Raw genomic sequence first — 18,957 nt, 5'->3', positions numbered from 1 at the left:
CCCTGAAAGCATCAGTAGAGGGAAGATTTCTGTGACAGAAATGCTGTTATAAGGGAAATAAAGGATACAGAAAGGATACAAAGGATCTAGATCTGTATATGATGTAGGAACAGACAAATCAGAGGAGGAAAACCAGGCCTGAATGCATGCAAGGCTTTGGCTGCTGAATAGGTGAGCAGAATCTCTTGATACTTCCCAGCTTTTCATTATGAACTGTGAATTCTTCACAATTAAAGCTGATCTAATTTCATTCTTCTAAGTCTCCAGCTCTGTTCTTTTCCACTCAGCGCTCAGGACTGCATCCTCTGCCTATAAAATGTGAACGAAGGAATGCAGGTTGGAGCAGAAAAGCTCCACCTTTATTGCAGCTTTTGTGCTGAAAGGGTGAATCAGTGGTAGTAAACTAGTGAGGAGTGGAGTGTTAATGATGAAACAGGAATCTGGAGAAGGTACCCAGTCATTATCTAGAGAAGCCTAAAGTAAAGAAAGGCTGTTAAAAACAATAGAGTGACTGAACAATAAATCTTTCCAGCATTAAAAAAAAGCTTCTTACAGAGGAAGTATTATTCATTTCCCCATTAGTGACCACCAGAGGGAACTCTTGCAATAATATTCCCAACTGCCAGCAGTTGTGAAAGAAACCTGCTGAAACCATCCAGCTCCTGTTGATGTTCAGCTGGAAACAAGGGAAGATGGGGTACAAAAGGGAAGGAGAAAAAGAACAACAACTCTCAGTCAAAAGGCAGCTTCTCTTCTTTCTTTCTTGGCCTGGCAGGAGTCTAAAAATGATTATTTTTATCATTGCAAGAGACTTCTGGCTTGTTTATTTGAAGACTGTGAAGCACTACCCTGAATGTGGCTGTACTTTCCTGCTGCTGGGATTTAATTCTCAACAAGAATCTCCAGCTTTTTAAATCTATGAAAAAGCTGGGCACAGAAGTGTGCTATTTCTGCAGCCATCCTGCAAACTCCATGCGTCACCAGGGAAACTGGGATTCTAGGTTCCAAATAGATCATGACTGGCTCCTACCTACAGTCCATCTGGAGAGAGAACAGGATCAGCGAAGGAAGGATGCTCATTTGTTAAACCATCTGATAAGTCAAACACCTGGTGTTTTCTTATATATTTATAACTGCAGCCTCCCACCTGTAAGATAGAATATTTTTCCATTGGGATACTGTGAAGGTTCATACAACACTAGTTAACTGACACAATACCAAAGCCCCTCCATGAGACAGTTACAGGGCTTCACAATGCCTCACAAGAAAGCAAAGGTGCTGTGAGCATGCACTTGCACAGTTAAGGGCAGCTGTGCTCCATGTTTATGCAAGTGCTGCCACATGGAGGCCACACAGTTGAAAATACACATTCCTTTGGGGAAAAAAAAGCTTATAGAATTGAGAAGAGCTGGAATGGAATTGTCTATGCATTTATCCAGACTCTGGAATGGAATTGTCTATGCAGTTATCCAGACTCTGAAGATGTTACTCTGGAACTTGAAGCTAATCTAAAGTTGGTACCTATTTCTCCATCCTTATAATTCTTAATGGTGCATACACCCACATGCACATTCCCCTGCAGCAGAAGTGGAAGTGAAGCAACTTTATCTGCAGGTCCCTGCGGTCAGTGATGTTCTCAGGGTCAGAACCAGCTTGTTTTTCCACAGGGCTCTACTTAACACTGAACATCTCCCTGGGAAGGGTTTTCCAGTGGTTTTCCATGCAAACAGCTGTGAGGCAGGAAAATGCAGCTGGCTGGGAAGGTGAAAGCACCAACTGCAGGTGGCAGCTTCTCTCTGAAGGAAAAAAGACAATGAATTGAATCCTCAATGGAGGGACAGGAAGATGATCAGGGGCTGGAGCACCTCCCCTATGAGGACAGGCTGAGGGAGTTGGGTTTGTTCAGCCTGGAGAAGGTTACGGGGTGACCTCATTGCAGCCTTTCAATACCTGAAGGGAACCTATAACCAGGAGGGGAGTAAACTCTTCGAAAAGGCTGACAATAGCAGGACACGGGGAAATGGTTTTAAGTTAAAAGAGGGAAGATTTAGGTTGGATGTCAGGGGGAAGTTCTTCACTAGGAGAGTGGTGAGGCCCTGGAACAGGCTGCCCAGGGAGGTTGTGGATGCCCCGTCCTTGGAGGTGTTCAAGGCCAGGTTGGACGGGGCCCTGGGCAACCTGATCTAGTAAAGGTGTATGTTTGGTGGCCCTGCCAGGCAGGGGGTTGGATCTACATGATCCTTGAGGTCCCTTCCAACCCGGGTCATTCTGTGATTCTGTGGGTGCCCAGACGGACCCTCAGCACTCACAATCAGGTCTCACCTACAAGGCAGCACACACACAGCTCCCCTCAGACCCTGCGCTCCACCCAACGCGCATGCGCAACCCCCACAGGCCGCCAACCGTCCCCAAGGCCGCGCGTTGTGATGACGTCACGTATCCCCCCGCGTCTCCCGCGTGCGGTCACTTCCGGTAGGTGAGGTCAGGGCAGGGGCCGCCATTTTGGTGCGGTAGGGCTGGGCGCGGAGCTGGGCACCGCGGGCGGCGGCGGCCCGCGGGGCGGGGGCAGCGAGTGCGGCCTGCGGGCGGGACGGCCCCCATGGCCGGGCAGTTCGACTCCGAGGACCGGGGGAGCTGGTACTGGGGGCGGCTGAGCCGGGCCGAGGCGGTGTCGTTGCTTCAGGGGCAGCGCCACGGGACCTTCCTGGTGCGAGACTCGGGCACCATCCCCGGAGACTTCGTCCTGTCGGTGTCTGAGAGCTCCCGCGTGTCGCACTACATCGTCAACAGCCTGGGGCCGGCGGGAGGACGAAGGGCCGGCGGAGAGGGCCCCGGGACCCCGGGTGAGTGACCCCCAGGGCTGGCCGTGCCCATCAGCCGCTGCGGGGCCCGCTCTGCGCCTGGTACCTGCAGCTCCGCTCTGCTCACGGCCGGGTCTGAGAGTCGTGGTGGAGTCGTGTTGTGTTGGAGTCGTGTTGTGTTGGAGTCGTGTTGCTCTTTGTAGAGGAGTTAATTCAATCTCGCCTTGCAGCCGTTTCCCTGCACCTGCCTCGCATCTAAACGATGGGACAGAGCGCAGCCCGGAGCCGTCACACTTTTACAGCTTTATGCCTTCTTTCGTTTTGTTTTAATTTGTGGGTGAGGTGTGTCAGCGTGGAGATGGATCCCTGGAAGTGTCAATTTAAAGGTTGAATTGGGTTGGAATAGTTGAGAGTTAAGAGGACAGATTGTGAGGCTAAACTTAGTCGTGAATCAAAGCTGGGTGGGAGCGGTGTAAAGGCGTTTGTTCCTTTAGATCAGATACGGAATTCAGGGTTCCCCCTCCTACACACACCTTGTGTTGTAAAGGGAGATTTGATGTTATTCCTCATCAACCTCTAATACAAACATAATGTACTTAAGTTAACCCTTGAAGTGTTGCTTTTGCATTGCAGAAAGCAATGATTCTGAACGCACAAGTGACCAGGAGCCTTCAGCAATGTATAATCTATTGATGTGCGATGAGAAGGTTGAATTAAGCAGCAGCCCTGATGGGGGCATTGCTGATGTTGGCGGTGGAGCCGCTCCTGTCTGGATGTTAATGCTCACAGAATGATGTGGGCGAATTGCTGGCATCTCTGAGAAACCACTACAAAGTCTGGAAGGCTGTATAATAAGGCTGTGTAATAGGAGAGCTAATGAACCTGACGAGGAGTGAAGTTAGGACATAGGTTGCTACAGAGACAGAAAGGATTTTTTCAGGCTGTGCAGACTGTAGTTGATAAAGAAGGAATCTGTTGGTGGTGGGTGGGTTTGCACCATTCTACAGTGATCTCTTACGCTTAGAACTGACAAACTGGGGAAAGCCTGAAGTCATTGGGTTCATCACAGGAATCTGCCGCTGCTGTAAGCTGTGCTGCAGTCACACAAAGCTCTGCAATGCAGGAGATAAAGGTGGCTGCATTGAACTGGAAGCGAAGCGGGTAGTGAAGTGGTTTACCACAAGATACGTTCGGTTCCTCAGCGTTTCGTGTCTTATCAAGGCAAAGGTTTATTTTCATAGGTTGATGTGTGAAACGTGTGGCTGTTACACAGAGCACAATAAGCTTCCATGGTGATTTGTAGTGGAATCCATCCTGAGCTTTATTACTTTTTGGAAGTCCACTTTTTCCCCACCTTGATGTTATTGGAATAGGTGCTGCTTTGCTTTCACACCAAGGGTATTTTTGTGCTGAAATTCAAGTGGGTTTAAATGAATGTCATGCTGATGCTGCGCTCTTTTCACACTCAAAGGAAGAAAGTGTGTGTGTAGTAAGTTACGTTTAACCTGTAATTAAGAATTTCCTCCAGGGAGAAATGTTCTTTAAAGGAAGGGACGTGCTATTATTGCTATAAGATTGAAGATGATTTCAGGTTTGGATGGGGAAGGTAGTGCAGTGAAATGAGGTAAATGTTCACAAGTAGCTAATTTGGAAAAACCAACTTTACCATGTCAGTTTTCTATATGGTCTACTTATTTTTATTGCAATTGATTGTTTGACAGATGCACACAACTCACTGGAAAGCCTAAATATGCCCGGTCAGGTTCCTGTGTTGATTTATGGGCTTCAGGTGATTGAAGTGCATGTGTGATTCGTGACTGCTTGTACCCTGCTGTGTGCAGGTGACAGTAGGAACCTGACTTTAAACCCATCACGTCTTTGCAGTTTGACATACAAGCATAGGGCCGTGATGTCTGGTGTATGCTCAAACATCTAAAGGCATCTGAAGTGGTTTTTATTGAAAGGCCAGAAGCCTGAAAGCCTTAACCTTTTTCTTTATGACATAGAGAAGTGTGACAGAGTGGAAGGTGATGTTTTCAGTAAGTATTATGCGTCTTAAGAACGTGCTTATTGCTCTCCATTGTGATTTTCTGAAGGATTCAGGCTGCACTTCCTGGACTCATGTTTTTATAGAGCATTCCTGAGTGCTTGTCTCAGTAGTGAGCAGACAGGCACTGAAGAACAAGGAGAAGAAGGTGTCGGAATGAAGGTGGGGGAAACAGGCAGAAGGTTTTGCCTCTGTTGCGGAGTTGCTCTAGGAGGAAGGCTGTGATATGTTGCTGTGATGTGTTCAGAGTGAAAGCCTCGTGTCTCAGCACCCTGAACACCAAGAACAGCCTTTCTTTCCCCAAATGTGCTTTTGAAGATGGGGGTAGGGGTTTGTGGGGTGTGTCTAGAGATGAAATTGAAAACCTATATTCCTGTTAAGTCTCCCATGCCCTAAAAAGGAAAGCTTACCAAAGCTTAGGGATAAAGAGAAAACTGCCTAGTGGCACGGACGGGATGGGAGTGAAGAGAGAAATGTGAAACCCTTGAGGGTCTGATGAAGCGCAAAGCTGCTCTGTGGTTATGCCACCTGCCCACGCTCCCAAGAAGAATGTTAGATGTTTTATTTAACACCTCTGTGAATGATCTTTTCCACACTGACACAAAGCCAAGACAGTGTAAAAGTCCTCCGTAGAAAGGCCCGTGTGTCATAGAGATCAGTCAGGGTCCAAATTTTACGCTTAGTTTAATTATGGGCTACTTTGGATTTTAACCCCTTCATCACCCCTTTGAGAGCAGAGGTTTCACTATCTGTTTCCAAGTGGATGGAATCACATTAAGTCCTAGCACAGACAGAGCTCGGATGGAGTAGGTAGGAAGATGATACACATCTCTTTCCCTTTCTCATTCTAAGGGGCTGTCTTACAGAGCTGAACAGTCCTGCAGCAAAGGTGTGAGCTGAGCTGCTGTCCTTCCTTTGGCTGTGCAGAGCTGGGGAGAAGGGAAGAGGATTTCTTCAGTTGTCCAACTTTAATAGGAAGTGACTAAAGTTCCTTTAGAAGCCAGTCTTACCTTTGCACACATTCTGCTTTTCCTGAGAGCCCTCGGAAGATGCAGACCATATGCTGCTGGAACTTGTGCCTTCAAGAAAACTGTTCCAGGGTTGTGAAGGAAAACATCTCTGCTTCTCCAGACAAAGAAAACAAACACAGCTCTTTTGCTCTGACTTCCTTATGGTAGATCTTGCCTTAGTTTTTTCCACTGGCCTACAGGTATGAGAAGTGTTGTAATTCAAACAAGAAGCTGAAGAATTTTTCCAAGCCTGAAATCTGTTAATCTATGGGTTTCATTGTAGCAGGGAATGGCAGGACTTGGAAGCTTCTAATGTGTGGAATTATTTCCCTGCTGTTTAAGTGACATCACTCAGCTCTTTGACTTCGTAGTTGAACAAGAGTATACACCAAAGACTTAAACTGATGAGGAGATTACCACCTGCTTGGTAAGGTGTGGTTGTATTTCCAACCTGCCTTTTCCTAATAGTGACTTTCAACTCTTGTCAAGGTGCTTTTAGGAATCTTCCCATTCAAGTTTTCCAAGCTGTGACCAGGTTGCTGCCTTTATGTTCTTCAGCAGTTTGAATGAAGCTCGTGGATTTCTTGCTGCAGAGATCCTGCTTTCCAGACCTCAAATAGTTGTAGCTGCCCTCTGCTTTTAAAACAAAAGAATCAGAACCGCGTGTGGCATTTTGGGCGTGTTCCCTTTGTGCAAATAGTGTCGATCCTTTTTGTCCCTTCAAGGAACACATTGATCATTCTGATCTTAAAACCTATTTGAAGGGGCTGCGTTCTCTCTTCAGATATGCCAAATGTATTTTGGAAGGCTCTGCAGTGCACTGATCTCAGTCCCTGCTTCCTCACACATAAGGCTTTAGTGGACTTTCTTAAGCTTTATGTAGGTACATTTGGCAGCTGTTTTAGGCTGTCATGTGTTATTTCTAGAGTCTTACTCCTCTTTCTGCGCCAGGTTCACACATCACACTGATATTTACATTCGTTTCCTTATCAGTGTGATTTTTGGTTACTTTGGGAGTTTTTTTTGAGACCGGTGCTTTTTTTGGCTCATTGCAGTGGGGCTGATTTCTTTTGAAAGTCCTTCAGCCTTTTGATGCATCTGAATGTGCATTTTCCTATGACTTAGTTCTGCTGCTTTGAATTTTCTGTAACCAACTCAAATGATGTTTCTGTTCCTTCAGGACTTCAGAACTTATTTATTGGCTGTTTCTCTGTGTTGATCTTACCGAATCTGCCCTTTCTCTATTAGAAGCCCTTTTTGCTCTCTTGAAAGACCTTCTTGTAACGTTAGCTTGTCGTGCTGACGGTGCTACTTTGAAGGGACTTTTGGATCAGCGACAGCCTGAAAAATTCTTCTAGCTTTGTACTCGAGAGCTCATTCTCAGAACTCTTAGATATTCCCTGCAGAGAAGCAGACTTGCAAAGTAAGCATCTCGTTCTTGCTAAGAGTTACTCATTAAAGCATAAATCTTTTCCTCTCCACTGCCCTCCCCCAGCCTTCCACGATTCTTCCCATAACTGATTACACAGTATATGGTGCGTGGTGGAAATGGAACATCATACGTATGTTTTTCCCCAGCTGATGAGCATAAAAATGAAAAGAAAAAAACACCTCACAGATTGAAAACTGAAATGGATTATCTGCAATTTGCTACTCCTGATGTCTTGAATATGAACATCATCTGCATTTTAATGTATTCGAGGTCTGCATTTGCAGCTTAGACTCCATCTGATGAGTATAGCACAGAGAATATAAGAACGGAGATTAAAAGAATGAATTACGTTCATTATGTGTTATGAGAACATACTGCTGTATTGCTGTGCTAAATGTTTTTCTGTAGTGTCTGTGCTGTTAAAAATTTGTACAAGGATTTTGTTTGCTGTCCAGATTTAGAGTATTCAGCAGGGGAGGAAGGAAATGAATTGTCTGTTCAGTGACAATTGTATGAATACGATGAGTGTTGACCAAAATCAAATGACTGTAGAGGTATTAGGACTGTCTGTAAAGGTTTTAGTCTTCCCAGACGTTTCATTTATAGTTGTAACCATTGTTCAATCTCTTTGTTGATGTTTTGCTTTCTCCTTTCAGGGTTGAATCCCACCAGGTTTCGAATAGGTGACCAGGAGTTTGATTCTTTGCCATCTTTACTGGAATTCTACAAAATACACTATTTGGACACTACAACCTTGATAGAACCAGTTCCCCGATCCAGGCAGAATAGTGGCGTTATCCTCAGGCAGGAGGAAGTTGAATATGTGCGTGCTCTCTTTGACTTTAATGGAAACGATGACGAAGATCTTCCATTTAAGAAAGGAGACATACTGAAAATCCGGGACAAACCTGAAGAGCAATGGTGGAATGCAGAAGACAGCGAAGGAAAGAGGGGAATGATACCTGTTCCTTACGTCGAGAAGTGTAGACCTTCCTCTGCTTCAGTATCTACTCTGACTGGAGGTAACCAGGATAGTTCCCACCCACAACCACTGGGTGGGCCGGAGCCAGGGCCCTATGCCCAGCCCAGCATCAACACTCCGCTCCCTAACCTTCAGAATGGCCCTATTTATGCCCGGGTTATCCAGAAGCGAGTCCCTAATGCCTACGACAAGACAGCCTTGGCTTTGGAGGTACATAATGGGCAAAACTTAGAAAGAAGAGATCTGTTCAAGGGATTTCCCTTTCCATCACATTATAATTTTGTAGGAATAAGAAAGGGAAAAAAAAGCACTGTAAAGCTGGTTTTGCATCATGATTGATAAGTTACTGATAAAGCTTTATTTTTTCTTTTAAATAAGTGACTAAAGTCACTTATAGACTAGCTTGATTATAAGCATGCTTAGGTTACTGATCCACTGTCGTGTCTCTTGTGAAACATCACTAACATAAGTGTTTCCCCATCCACGTTTCACTTCTGAAGTCATTATTTTAGGGGGAGGGAGTGGGTGCGGCTCATAATGTTGTGTGTCTGAACCTGTGTTCAATGTTGTGTGCCTCCACCCCAGCCTTTAAAGGTGTGCTGAGTTATTCTGTCATCCTGTCAGCCTTTTAAAAGCAATCAGTAGAAGCACCGATAGTCACTTTAAAATTACTCACGTCGAGATAACAATGATCCCGCGTAGGGGTTTATTTTAATGTCTTGACCTCAAGCAAATTGCTTCACCTTTTTAGACTGTGAATCATGAACATATATTACAACTCATTAGGGAGGAGAAGTAGTGACTGATGGAGTTTTATTTGTAGTAAAGCAACGAGTTTCCCTGAGGTTGATTCACTTCTTGATATGATCAAATATTTGTCCGTGCTCTTTTTTATATCTTTTTTTCCCCTTAAAAAGGAGAATGGTGCTCAATCTCTACACATCAAATAGTTATCCCCCAAGTTACATTTGAGGTAATCGAGGCCAAGGTGTTCTAAGTGGCAGACCTTTGCCTTAGGATGATATGTTAATGGTATCCTTTAATCTAGGCTTTCTTTGAGTTAAATGCTCTGGAATTTCCTGATACCTAATTGACTTCCTGTTTATATGACATTTTAAGTACTTGGGGGGGAAAAAACAGTTTCTGTGCTGAGTCAGAACATCTCTGCGCTCTTAATAATCTGTTTGATTTTGTGTGGCATAAAATGCACTTGAATACTTCAGCAATTGGCAAATGTAGCACATTCTATGGATCTGGTAATTGATGTATAACCTGGGAGAGCAGGCAATTTTTCCCCATTGCATATAAAAATTTGCCTAGGGAAGCAGTGGAAATATATTCAGAGTTATTGTAAGTTTTGTTGCACTTCTGGATTGAGAGCCAGGATGCAGAATGGAGATTTCAGGGTTTCAAAGCAGGTATATGGAAGTTCATGCCAACTCAACAAATTCTAGGGAAATAATACATAAATTTTAACCTTCCAATTTCTATAATACCTGAAATGCTGTTTCCTCTCTTCTTTCTCACCACCTTTACCAACGCATCTCCTGGAGCTTCAAGGTATTTCTGTGTCATGGAGTGTTCTAATTAGATTTTCTTTGAGGCATTCTAGATTGCTGCAGCATATTGTATCAAAATCTTGTTTTCTTTCTGGATTTGGATTTTAAGCTTTAACTAAACCCAATGTGCTGCCAGTGTTCCTTAAAGCTTAAATTTCTTTCATTTCATTTAATCCAGAACCCCACCATGATGCTCAAATTCTAGTTTGGTAGCAGAGAGCAAAATAAAATGGTGAGGATGGGGGAAATACAGGTAATCTGGGCTGTTGTGAGCAAATCTGAGTGAAAGCAGTTTCTTACCTGCTGACCAACAGCTTGTGAGTGCTGTGCCTGGTTTTCTTATCCTCTTCACTCAAAGTCATGTCATGTAAAGTAAGTTGTGCTTTTGGAAGGTGTTGTTTCATGGAGCACACCTCTTTGTTCTGAACCACCTCCCGCTGCTGTGGTCTTCTCATGCTAATGTGCTGCGTAGCAGAAGTGTGCAGGGGGCTGGAATGGAGAAGTCCACAGGCTCTGCCCATCTGTGAGGGTAGAAATAAGATTCACAGCACCTCTGACTGTCTGTTAGGGCAGTGGTCTTCATGGGCCATATCATCTCACTGCAATGTGTGCTGGTTCCAGGTTGGACCTCTCAGTGAGGATGATGTGCTACAGCTATATGGTGAATCAATGCTTGACAGCAGTAGTTCTTTATTCTGTATTTAATACTGGAAAAACTCACTTTTAAGACTTGAAGCATTTATCCCTGCTTCTAACTGTGCTTCCCCGCACCCTTTCTTGTCTCAAATCACAATGTTATTGAACTGCTTTCAATGTACAGGAAAAAGCAGTGCTGTGCTCTTCACCTTTCCCAGTTTTTCTTCATCCTGTCTCTCCAAGTACTGTTTCTCGTTGTCTTTTTTTTCTGTCTTTAACGTTCCCTTCCACTTCATGGTGTTTCTTCTTCATTTATTCAGAGATCTCTTTCTTCAATGGCGTACTAGAAAGCATTACGTAAATCTTTTCAGTCCATTTTTGCCCAAACCTCTTAACTATAAATCTAAATTTGTTTCCTCCAAATGAAAACTCTGTCTTAAATGGGATGATATTTGTAGGTGGGGTTTGATCCCAGTGTTTGCCCTAAGCAAATAAAATTGTTAACATCAAACAGTTTTGTGGCCAAGACTACAAACAGACCTATCTGTGCTGTTAGGTTAAAACTAACACAGGTTTGAAGAGCTTAGAGGAGGATCATTGCAAATTATGTTCTAAGAAAGGCTGTTATGGAGCAAGGTTTTAGTCCAAGATCACACTTAGTTTGCTTGTAACTGGACCTCTTCAAGAAGTTCTTGGGTATATTTTAGTTAAAAGAAGGGAAAATATGCATGGTTAATGACTATGAGATCGTTCCATCTTAGTTTGTTTCTCCTCCCCTTGGTAACAGTACAGGATCTATCACTTTCACCTTTCAAAAGAGGAGCACTTGGAATAAAAAAGGACATAGGAGAACGGCTCCCAGAGTAAAAGTAAAAATGTTTCCAACTTCAGTAAGGATGGAAAAGGGAAAAATACAGGTAGGAAGGAAGTCAAGAGAGAAAATGAAAGCAGTGCATGCACATTTAGCTATTTAAATATTGGTTGTAAATAAAAGCAGCTGAAGTAAGATTATCCAGGATCTATTAAGGATACAATTCTAGCTTGAAAAAACACAGTAGAGAAGCGCAGATGACTTCAAGTGTCTCTTTAATTGCTGATTCTACCAGGACAAGTCAGGCTGTTGTTCAGCTAGACAGGAGGACGTGCTTTTCTCATGAATATTGATTTAGGGGTCATATACTTTGCTGTTGAAGCACTGTATCCAGATGTGAAGTAATTCAGAGTATCTGGGGTAGTGTTCTTGTAGTGGATATCATTAGGAAAGATGGTTTTTTTTGCTTCTTCTATAGTCACATTTAATCTTATCCATGTTAAATTGTAGCTTTCTATTGTTTTGGTCAACAGTACTTTTACTGGTACAGCTCCCCATTGATTATTAGCAGTAGCAAAATGATACCAATTAAATTCCTAAAGAGCTGAAGCTCGCATACAGAAGTCAAGGAGAGCTTCCTCTTTGCCTCTAGCAAATACATAAGAGGATTTTCTTCAAAATATGGCTGATGAAAATGTCTATGCTAATTACTACAAAAGGAAAGAAAACAAAGCTGCAGCAAGAGTCCCCAGTGTGCCTCTCATTACCAGATAAGTAATCATCAGAGTTACGGGAAGCTTAATTAAATGTTCATGCAGTGTTTTAAATGTATGCACTGTTAAAAGCTGCTTTGGCAAGAGATTGCAAGGGATTAGAGCTTGTACAGTGAACGGAGACTACTGGCATCTGAAATTGCTTTCCTGATTCTTCATTCATTGCCTGGGAGGTGAGAATAATGAGATTCTGCTTTGGATGAATTGGGTACAGAGCTGAGCGTGTACATAACTGCATAGTCAGTGAATTTCTGGGTTAAATGCAGTAAAACACTGCAGCTGTGCCTTGAGAGTTTATTTACAGCATTAGTGAAAGAAAATAGAATATATCTGTCCCCAAAGCCTTTTCTGTCTGTGACACAGAAAGAATTCTGAAGACTGTTGTGTTCCTCATGAAGAAGATTATTGATGAAACTTAACACAGAGGGTAGAAATGGGTAGGCAGCTTTTCGATGTCACAGATATCTTTCACTGAGTTTGTCAGTTATTGGACAAGTGCTAATTAATGTATCATTTAAGATGCAGAGGAGTTGGGGACTGATCAGATCTAGACTCGCGGCCCTGCTTGGAACTGCATAACTGTCAGCCTTGGGAAAATACCTGCTGTGCAGTTTTTGCCCTTGTCAAAGGGAGGCAGTTCCTTTAGATGTAACTGCTTATGTATTATGCTGGAAATTAGAAGATGAGATGCATTACTTTGCTTTTATTTAGTACACTGTGTAGAACTGGATGGTTTTAAACACAGCATGTTGTTTTGTTAGTCCACGGTAACTATTATTTCTCTAGTCAGACATTTTGGGTAGGGCATCAATAGGAAGGCATCAATTGTCTTCACTGTACCCATGGAATTTATTTGAGAAATCCATGGATGAAAGACTGCAAGATCATCTGGCCTTGCCTGTGGTAATGGCCAGCTGTGGGTGCTCAGAGTTAGAGCAATGTTAAGGTGGTACTTCCTCAAATATTCTCCTAGTGCTTTATAATCTGTGGCTCTACCAATACAGCCCCCAGTTATCCCAGACTCCTTCAGTACTACCCAGAGAGCACTTAGAGGGATTTCAGCACTAAGGAGCCATTTGGTTTGCAGATGAGTGTTTCCTTCATCCTCCTGCATTCCCTCACAGGGCTGTTGATGCAGTACAGCAGAGCACAAACCTCCAGCAGTTCATCCACACCCAGTTATTGATGTCAGGGCTCAGATGTGCTCTGAAGGTTTGGTTTTGGATTGCAGACCAGAAAGTAGTTCTCACCTGGCCTAGCTGGTTTCTTTCAATATGTTCTTCATGAGGTGGTAGGCTGCTGCAACAAAATCAGTTAAGGCTGATGCTGTTTTTATAGAAGTATCTGTGGTACACTCGGGTGATACGACACCAAGGGGGAGGAGCAGCAGCTCATCCTGTGAATTCTAACTTTCCTTATTCCTTCCCCTGCAGGTCGGTGAGCTGGTGAAGGTCACAAAGATTAACATGAGTGGTCAGTGGGAAGGAGAATGTAATGGCAAACGTGGTCACTTTCCATTCACACATGTCCGCCTGCTGGATCAACAGAATCCCGATGAGGACTTCAGCTGAGTGTGGCTCAACAGTTGTGCTTGCAGATGGGAACAATCTCAACTTGTTTTTATTGCAGATGCCATCAAGACTCTGTTCCGACAGAAGCTGAGAGCGGTATTGCTTGTAAAAGCATTCTGATAACCTGCAAACCCCTGGGACTGAACACCACCATTCCTTAATCAAGGGTCACGTAATTCAGGGTACGACAGTAGATAAGTTGTGTGTCAAGTGGCAGAACTAGTACATGATTATAGGTTGTAATGCCTGCTTATGTCCATGTGCACAGCAGACTGGACCTTGTCAGGAGCATCAGCTGGAGAGAGCAGTAACGGAGATGTTAGGACAGCATTTACAGCTCTCTCCAGTCCCTTCGTTTATGTTGCTTCTTCCTCAGGCAATAAACCTTAGACAATTCAATGTATAGATAGTTCGTTTGGGTTGGCTTCCCCCCCCCCCCCCCCCCCACAAATTTATCCTGGAGTTTTCTCCATTTCATTTTTTCCATCCTGAATTCTATGTCCTAGAAAGACTGCGTAGTACTTTGTGCAGTGAGTTGACTGTGCACAGTACAGATCTTATAGAGCACACTGGGGACAGCCCTATGATTTACAACTAAGTACCATTTTCATGGTAAATGACAGAACAAATCAACCTCAGAATTCTAGACGTTGGCGGACACTAGATTGATTTATTCAGTACTGTTGATGCTTCAGACGTAGCAGCTAATTTTAATATAAAATTTCTATTAACACACCGGTAACTCATTACCCACAAATGGAAAGGCTTATTGAAGCGTAAACATCCATAGCAGTGCTGAAAAATACATGCGTAGCACTTTAAGGCGTAGCTTTAAAGCAGTGTTTGATTCACTAAATGTACTAAAACCTTCACACTGCTTTCAGAAAGGATAAATTCCACAGGGCCAGTTTAATTTGTCTAGGATTGTTCAGTACCCGTTTGCATTACAGTACAAATCACTGTCAAAAGTGGTGAACTGACAAAGCAAATACGAGTTCTAGTTTGAAATCACTCTGGGGAATCTTCTGGCTTAATTCTCATCTGTAAAATATTTGATAGTGAATTCACGAGGATTTTATTTTTAATAAACTAATGGAAAATACTTGTGTGCTTCTGGATTGATTTTCAAAAGGTGTAATAGAGTCACTACGGCTTCATAGCTCGCAGTGCAAATCAGTGCATTGGATAGTTGGTATCATGCACTGCTTGTTGGTTTTGTTCGTTGTTTTCTAAACCTGTTCTGATTATCTGGTTTTCTCTAACATAAATCAGAATGAATCCAGTAAGTTTTGTAAACTGAAATTAAACACTGAAGTCAAGAACCCTTGTCTGTACCCTGGATTGTTTTCCAAATACAGTGCTCTAGTGACCAAGCAAACAAATTCTGTAACTTTGATTAGGTTATAACCCACACAGAACAGCTGTTTCTAAGTAATATCGAACTGAAGATGGTTGATAGAAACCATGTGAGACTAGAATGTCTCATTGGCTGTAAATGCTGCCAGGGCCAGTTTTCCCACTGCAAATGCCATTGCTGTAAGGCACCGACCCAGCAGACAGAATACTGGTAACACTTTACCTCAGAACTGTGTAACATGCTGGAAACGTTAATATTTGTTATATTTAAGTACTAGTTGCTTTCCTTCAGAACTAATTCATTAGCAAGTCTAATTTTCAGGTAATGGGCACCCGATCATTCTGTAAACTAATGCCAACATACATTAATTGTATTTTTCTGTCACCAATCCCTTAAGCAGTACTAAAGATTATTAGCAAAATGACTGTTGTTATAACAGTGACGGAGTAACAGTAAGGAAGGAATAGCAGTGCTATTCTAGCTTGGATGGTTCTCCTGGTCAGGGTGATCCCCTGCTCTGATGGTGAGATCACTTCTAGCTCTGTACTCAGCCTCCATTGAGGAGATAAGTTCAGAACCGAACTCAAGGGTCAGGAACAAATTGGTCTATTTAAAGCTAAGCTGTATTTTTCCTCTGGTCTTTACTTTTTGTTGCCACTGATTTTTCACTAACTACACTCTAGTGCAGGCTTAACACTGAGCTGATCAGTTGCCCATATATGCTAAGACTTCAGGTTTTAGAGAAGCGGCACAACAAACTGTTCTTACAGTGACACAGTTTGTTCCAAAGCATTTATTTTTCCAGTTGCAATTAATTAAAGCCCATACGTTTATACCTTTCCAATCAGCAGGTATTTTAAGATAGCAAAATAACTTTTTCCTTCCTGAATTTTATGATGCAAACCTCGCCTTTTTAATATGAAAGACATCAATGGAGTTGTTAACTAGCAAATACCCTGCAAAGTTGGTAGATGTGTTTTTGTGAAGACTATATAAATTGCAAATATTTGTACGCTTTGAAAGAGCAAAAAATGGAACCAGAGGAGTCTTAATAGCTGCTGTTGCAGTAGAATCTTAAGTTCTTGTCAAGCAGTTTTTTTTAGTCAACCAATACATCCATGCAGCTGTTTTCTACTATTCGGTTCTAAGCTGAAATGTGTGTTTTTTTTCCCGTAGGTGATAGAAATTAATGTTTGCATTTGTGCAAAATAGACATTTCAACTTACCGAGCTCTTTTAAAGGCAAATAGGTAGAACATACGTTCATGATCATGTAGATTAAACCCTCTGTGGCCTTTGTTTATCCTCTTCTGTTTGTTCCCTCTCTTCTTCCCAATGCGTGCAAAGAATCATTGCGAAGAACGTTGGTCACAATCCTTTGTCTCTGACTGTGGTTTTGCTCTGTTGTGCATAGGCAGGTGTTAGAACTAGAATAATCATTTCTAGAAACACACCTTGAAAGCAGGATGCTCAGTTACACTGTGTTCTTCTGGTGCATTTACACATTATATCACACTAAAAGTACAACTGGCTGCTATGTTTTTTTAATATAGATTTCATTTTGGTAAACCCCAGCCTTTTTACTAATATTTGACCTGGTTTAAATCTTGTTAATCTTGTTTGAATTGTATTTGTTAATAATGCAAATATTTCTAATCATCTTAAGAATAAAACACTTCGGTTTTGTTAATGGTTTTGGGGAAGGATTCTAACCAAACCAGTTTGAAGAAGAATATGAACATGTGCCATTGTATTATAACACTATCCACTTTCTTGACAGTTAAAAGTCTTTTTTTTTTTTTTTAATTATTTTTTGTAGCATGTAATGTATATGTTCATAGTATGTGAAGTAAATAAAAGTATAGCCAAAACTTTGGCTTGGTGTCATTCTCAATCGGCTGTCATTGTAATACTTGTGTTTAAGAATACATTAACAGAAGTGTTGTTAAGTCCCATTCTTTAACTGAGCACGTTTATGTTAAAACAATTAAACCCAACACCTGCAGAAGGAAGATGAGATGACTAAAAGGAGTTATCAACCAGAAAAGGTTGATGGTGTAAAAGGTGAATGGCTGTAACTAACTGAGTTCCTTAAGTCCAGGGGGAGAGGGAGAACTATTCTCATTGCAGGAGGAGGACTCAGGAAGAAAGTAAAAATGAGACTTGTTAGTCATTAGTCTCAATTCTAACTGTAGGGATGCATTAGAAAATAGTTTGGGGGTTCTTGAGATGACTTAAATGAAAATACTCCTAAACATTTGGCCTTCTGGGGGTGCTCTTTAGCTCACAAGGCCCTCACTGCATAGAATAGGCCATATTTTATAGTATATATATGTTTTATATATATACTATACATATTTTAATAACACTTTACTACACTGTATGTTGGTTCTGGGAGTAGGCAGGGAGGAGTCTTGATGTCAGTAATCTTTTCTTGCTGGTATGTTCAACAATGGCATTTGTTTCACTACATTACAATTAAAGCATTCAGTATTTTAGTTACTTGGTATTCAGTTGGCAGGTTACTACACATAACTTTCCTCATCAGTACTGTCTAGTGGAGTCCTCGAGTGGGACTTTGCACTTAACTATACTGAGATGCCAGTTTTCCTGTCCACACAATAAGCCCATCAGCCTCGTATAATAAATTTCCACAGGCAGAAGCACTGCCCTCAGCTTTACTCCTTGCTCACCTACCTCACTATTGGTATTTGCAAGTCTCCATGGCTTTGTCATGCAGGATTTATGCAGAGTTCTATTGCTGCTCCTTGCAGTGGTGACTTTCTGTTGCAGTAGCAGCCCAATCAATGTGTGTAAATGTTGTGGGTGCAAAGGACAAGGCAAGGATTGCATCAGGAAATTGAGGATCAAGTAAAGTCCCTACGTTGAGGCAAATCGAATTGATCATGTACAGTCCCACACAAAACTAAGTCTTAGCTGCTGAGAAAATAGGCTTTTTTAGTTAAGATTTATGAAGGGCGGAGGTGATTGTAAGTTGCGCAGTGTTACACAAATACACTGACCGTAATCCGCTGGGATTCTATATAATTCTATAAAAATCATAGTAATATTTTAGGTACATCCATAAGCAAACCATCCAATTGTCAGTTTTACACAACCTGAAGTCTTCGTTAACTTGAAATAATGCAATGAAATGAATCAGGTGACAATAAACCGATGGTTAAACCTGTGCCTCTGATCAGTGGGCACAACATAGAACACAAATGGATACTCAGCTCTGTCCAAGAGGTGCCAGGGATGCTCTGTCTCTGCTGCGTATCAGAAGCTGCAATGACCTTTGTGGGCTCTCACACCTCAGGAAGGCCAAGAGCCTTCAGCCCATCGATCCAAGGAGACACTGGAAAAAGAGATACGAGCCTGTTCATAGCGGATACGAGCTCATACCCACCCTGAACAAACCTCACGTTTATCTTAGCCAAACAGAATCACTTTTCTTTTGCTTTTTCTTTGATTTGGGAAATGGGAAGGTGTTATCGCAATGCTTTCAATGCCTGCTCGGTGGATTTCAGGCCTCTGTGAGGAATTGATGCCACATTCCTTTCACGTTCCAGTTCCATCCCCTCAGTGATCAGTCAGTGATGGCAGCCACAGCGCTCCCCCATCACACAGCCTGCCTTTCTACAGGCATTCCTATACCCGGGACGCATCTTTGTACGAGAAAACAGGGAAAGGCCGCTGTACTTTGAATGCACCAGATCTGAGAGGAAGGAGAAAAGCGCAGCCAGACTGAGGGAAAAGCCGGCCTCTCCGATCCTCCCCCCACCCGGCTCTTTAACACACTAGCAGGGCTCCCTACCAGCACCCCCAACCCCAACCGGCTCCGCACCGCGGCCCTCGGCCTCCACATCGCGGCAGATCCGCCCCTCACGGCCGCCGCTCAACAGCAAAATGGCCGCCAGTCCCAACCCCGGCCCGGCCACATCCCGCCCGTTACTAAGGAGCCGCCGTTGCTATGGGA

At 42.8% G+C, this 18,957-nt stretch overlaps 1 protein-coding gene and 2 long non-coding RNA genes across 4 annotated transcripts; 1 reads left to right on the top strand and 2 right to left on the bottom strand.

Annotated features, from left to right (window-relative positions):
* Positions 1-78: 78 nt before the first annotated feature.
* Positions 79-1,149, bottom strand: LOC146757401 (uncharacterized). Its single transcript, XR_014936561.1, has 2 exons — positions 1,031-1,149; positions 79-309 (listed from the first exon to the last, which is right to left on the bottom strand). It is a non-coding gene; the product is annotated as an uncharacterized LOC146757401 (long non-coding RNA).
* Positions 1,150-2,462: 1,313 nt separating this feature from the next.
* Positions 2,463-16,849, top strand: CRK (CRK proto-oncogene, adaptor protein). 2 transcript variants are annotated; one of them, XM_015880460.2, is made up of 3 exons: positions 2,463-2,843; positions 7,947-8,312; positions 13,485-16,849. In XM_015880460.2, the coding sequence occupies exons 1-3, from the start codon at positions 2,600-2,602 to the stop codon at positions 13,490-13,492; spliced, it is 618 nt and encodes a 205-aa protein (XP_015735946.1). In that variant the 5' UTR covers positions 2,463-2,599; the 3' UTR covers positions 13,493-16,849. The 2 variants fall into 2 exon arrangements, with proteins under 2 accessions (XP_015735946.1, XP_015735945.1); XM_015880459.2 differs by having other exon boundaries at positions 7,947-8,482.
* A 1,056-nt stretch (positions 16,850-17,905) lies between these two features.
* On the bottom strand, positions 17,906-18,928 carry LOC107322432 (uncharacterized). The gene is made up of 2 exons (XR_001558941.3): positions 18,826-18,928; positions 17,906-18,336 (listed from the first exon to the last, which is right to left on the bottom strand). It is a non-coding gene; the product is annotated as an uncharacterized LOC107322432 (long non-coding RNA).
* Positions 18,929-18,957: the final 29 nt, after the last annotated feature.

Source organism: Coturnix japonica, chromosome 22 (genome assembly GCF_054131305.1).
Source record: "Coturnix japonica strain WE chromosome 22, WE-NBRP24, whole genome shotgun sequence".
Lineage (NCBI taxonomy): Eukaryota > Metazoa > Chordata > Aves > Galliformes > Phasianidae > Coturnix > Coturnix japonica.
Note: the sequence above shows the minus strand (reverse complement) of the source record. Positions and strands in the feature narration are given on the sequence as shown.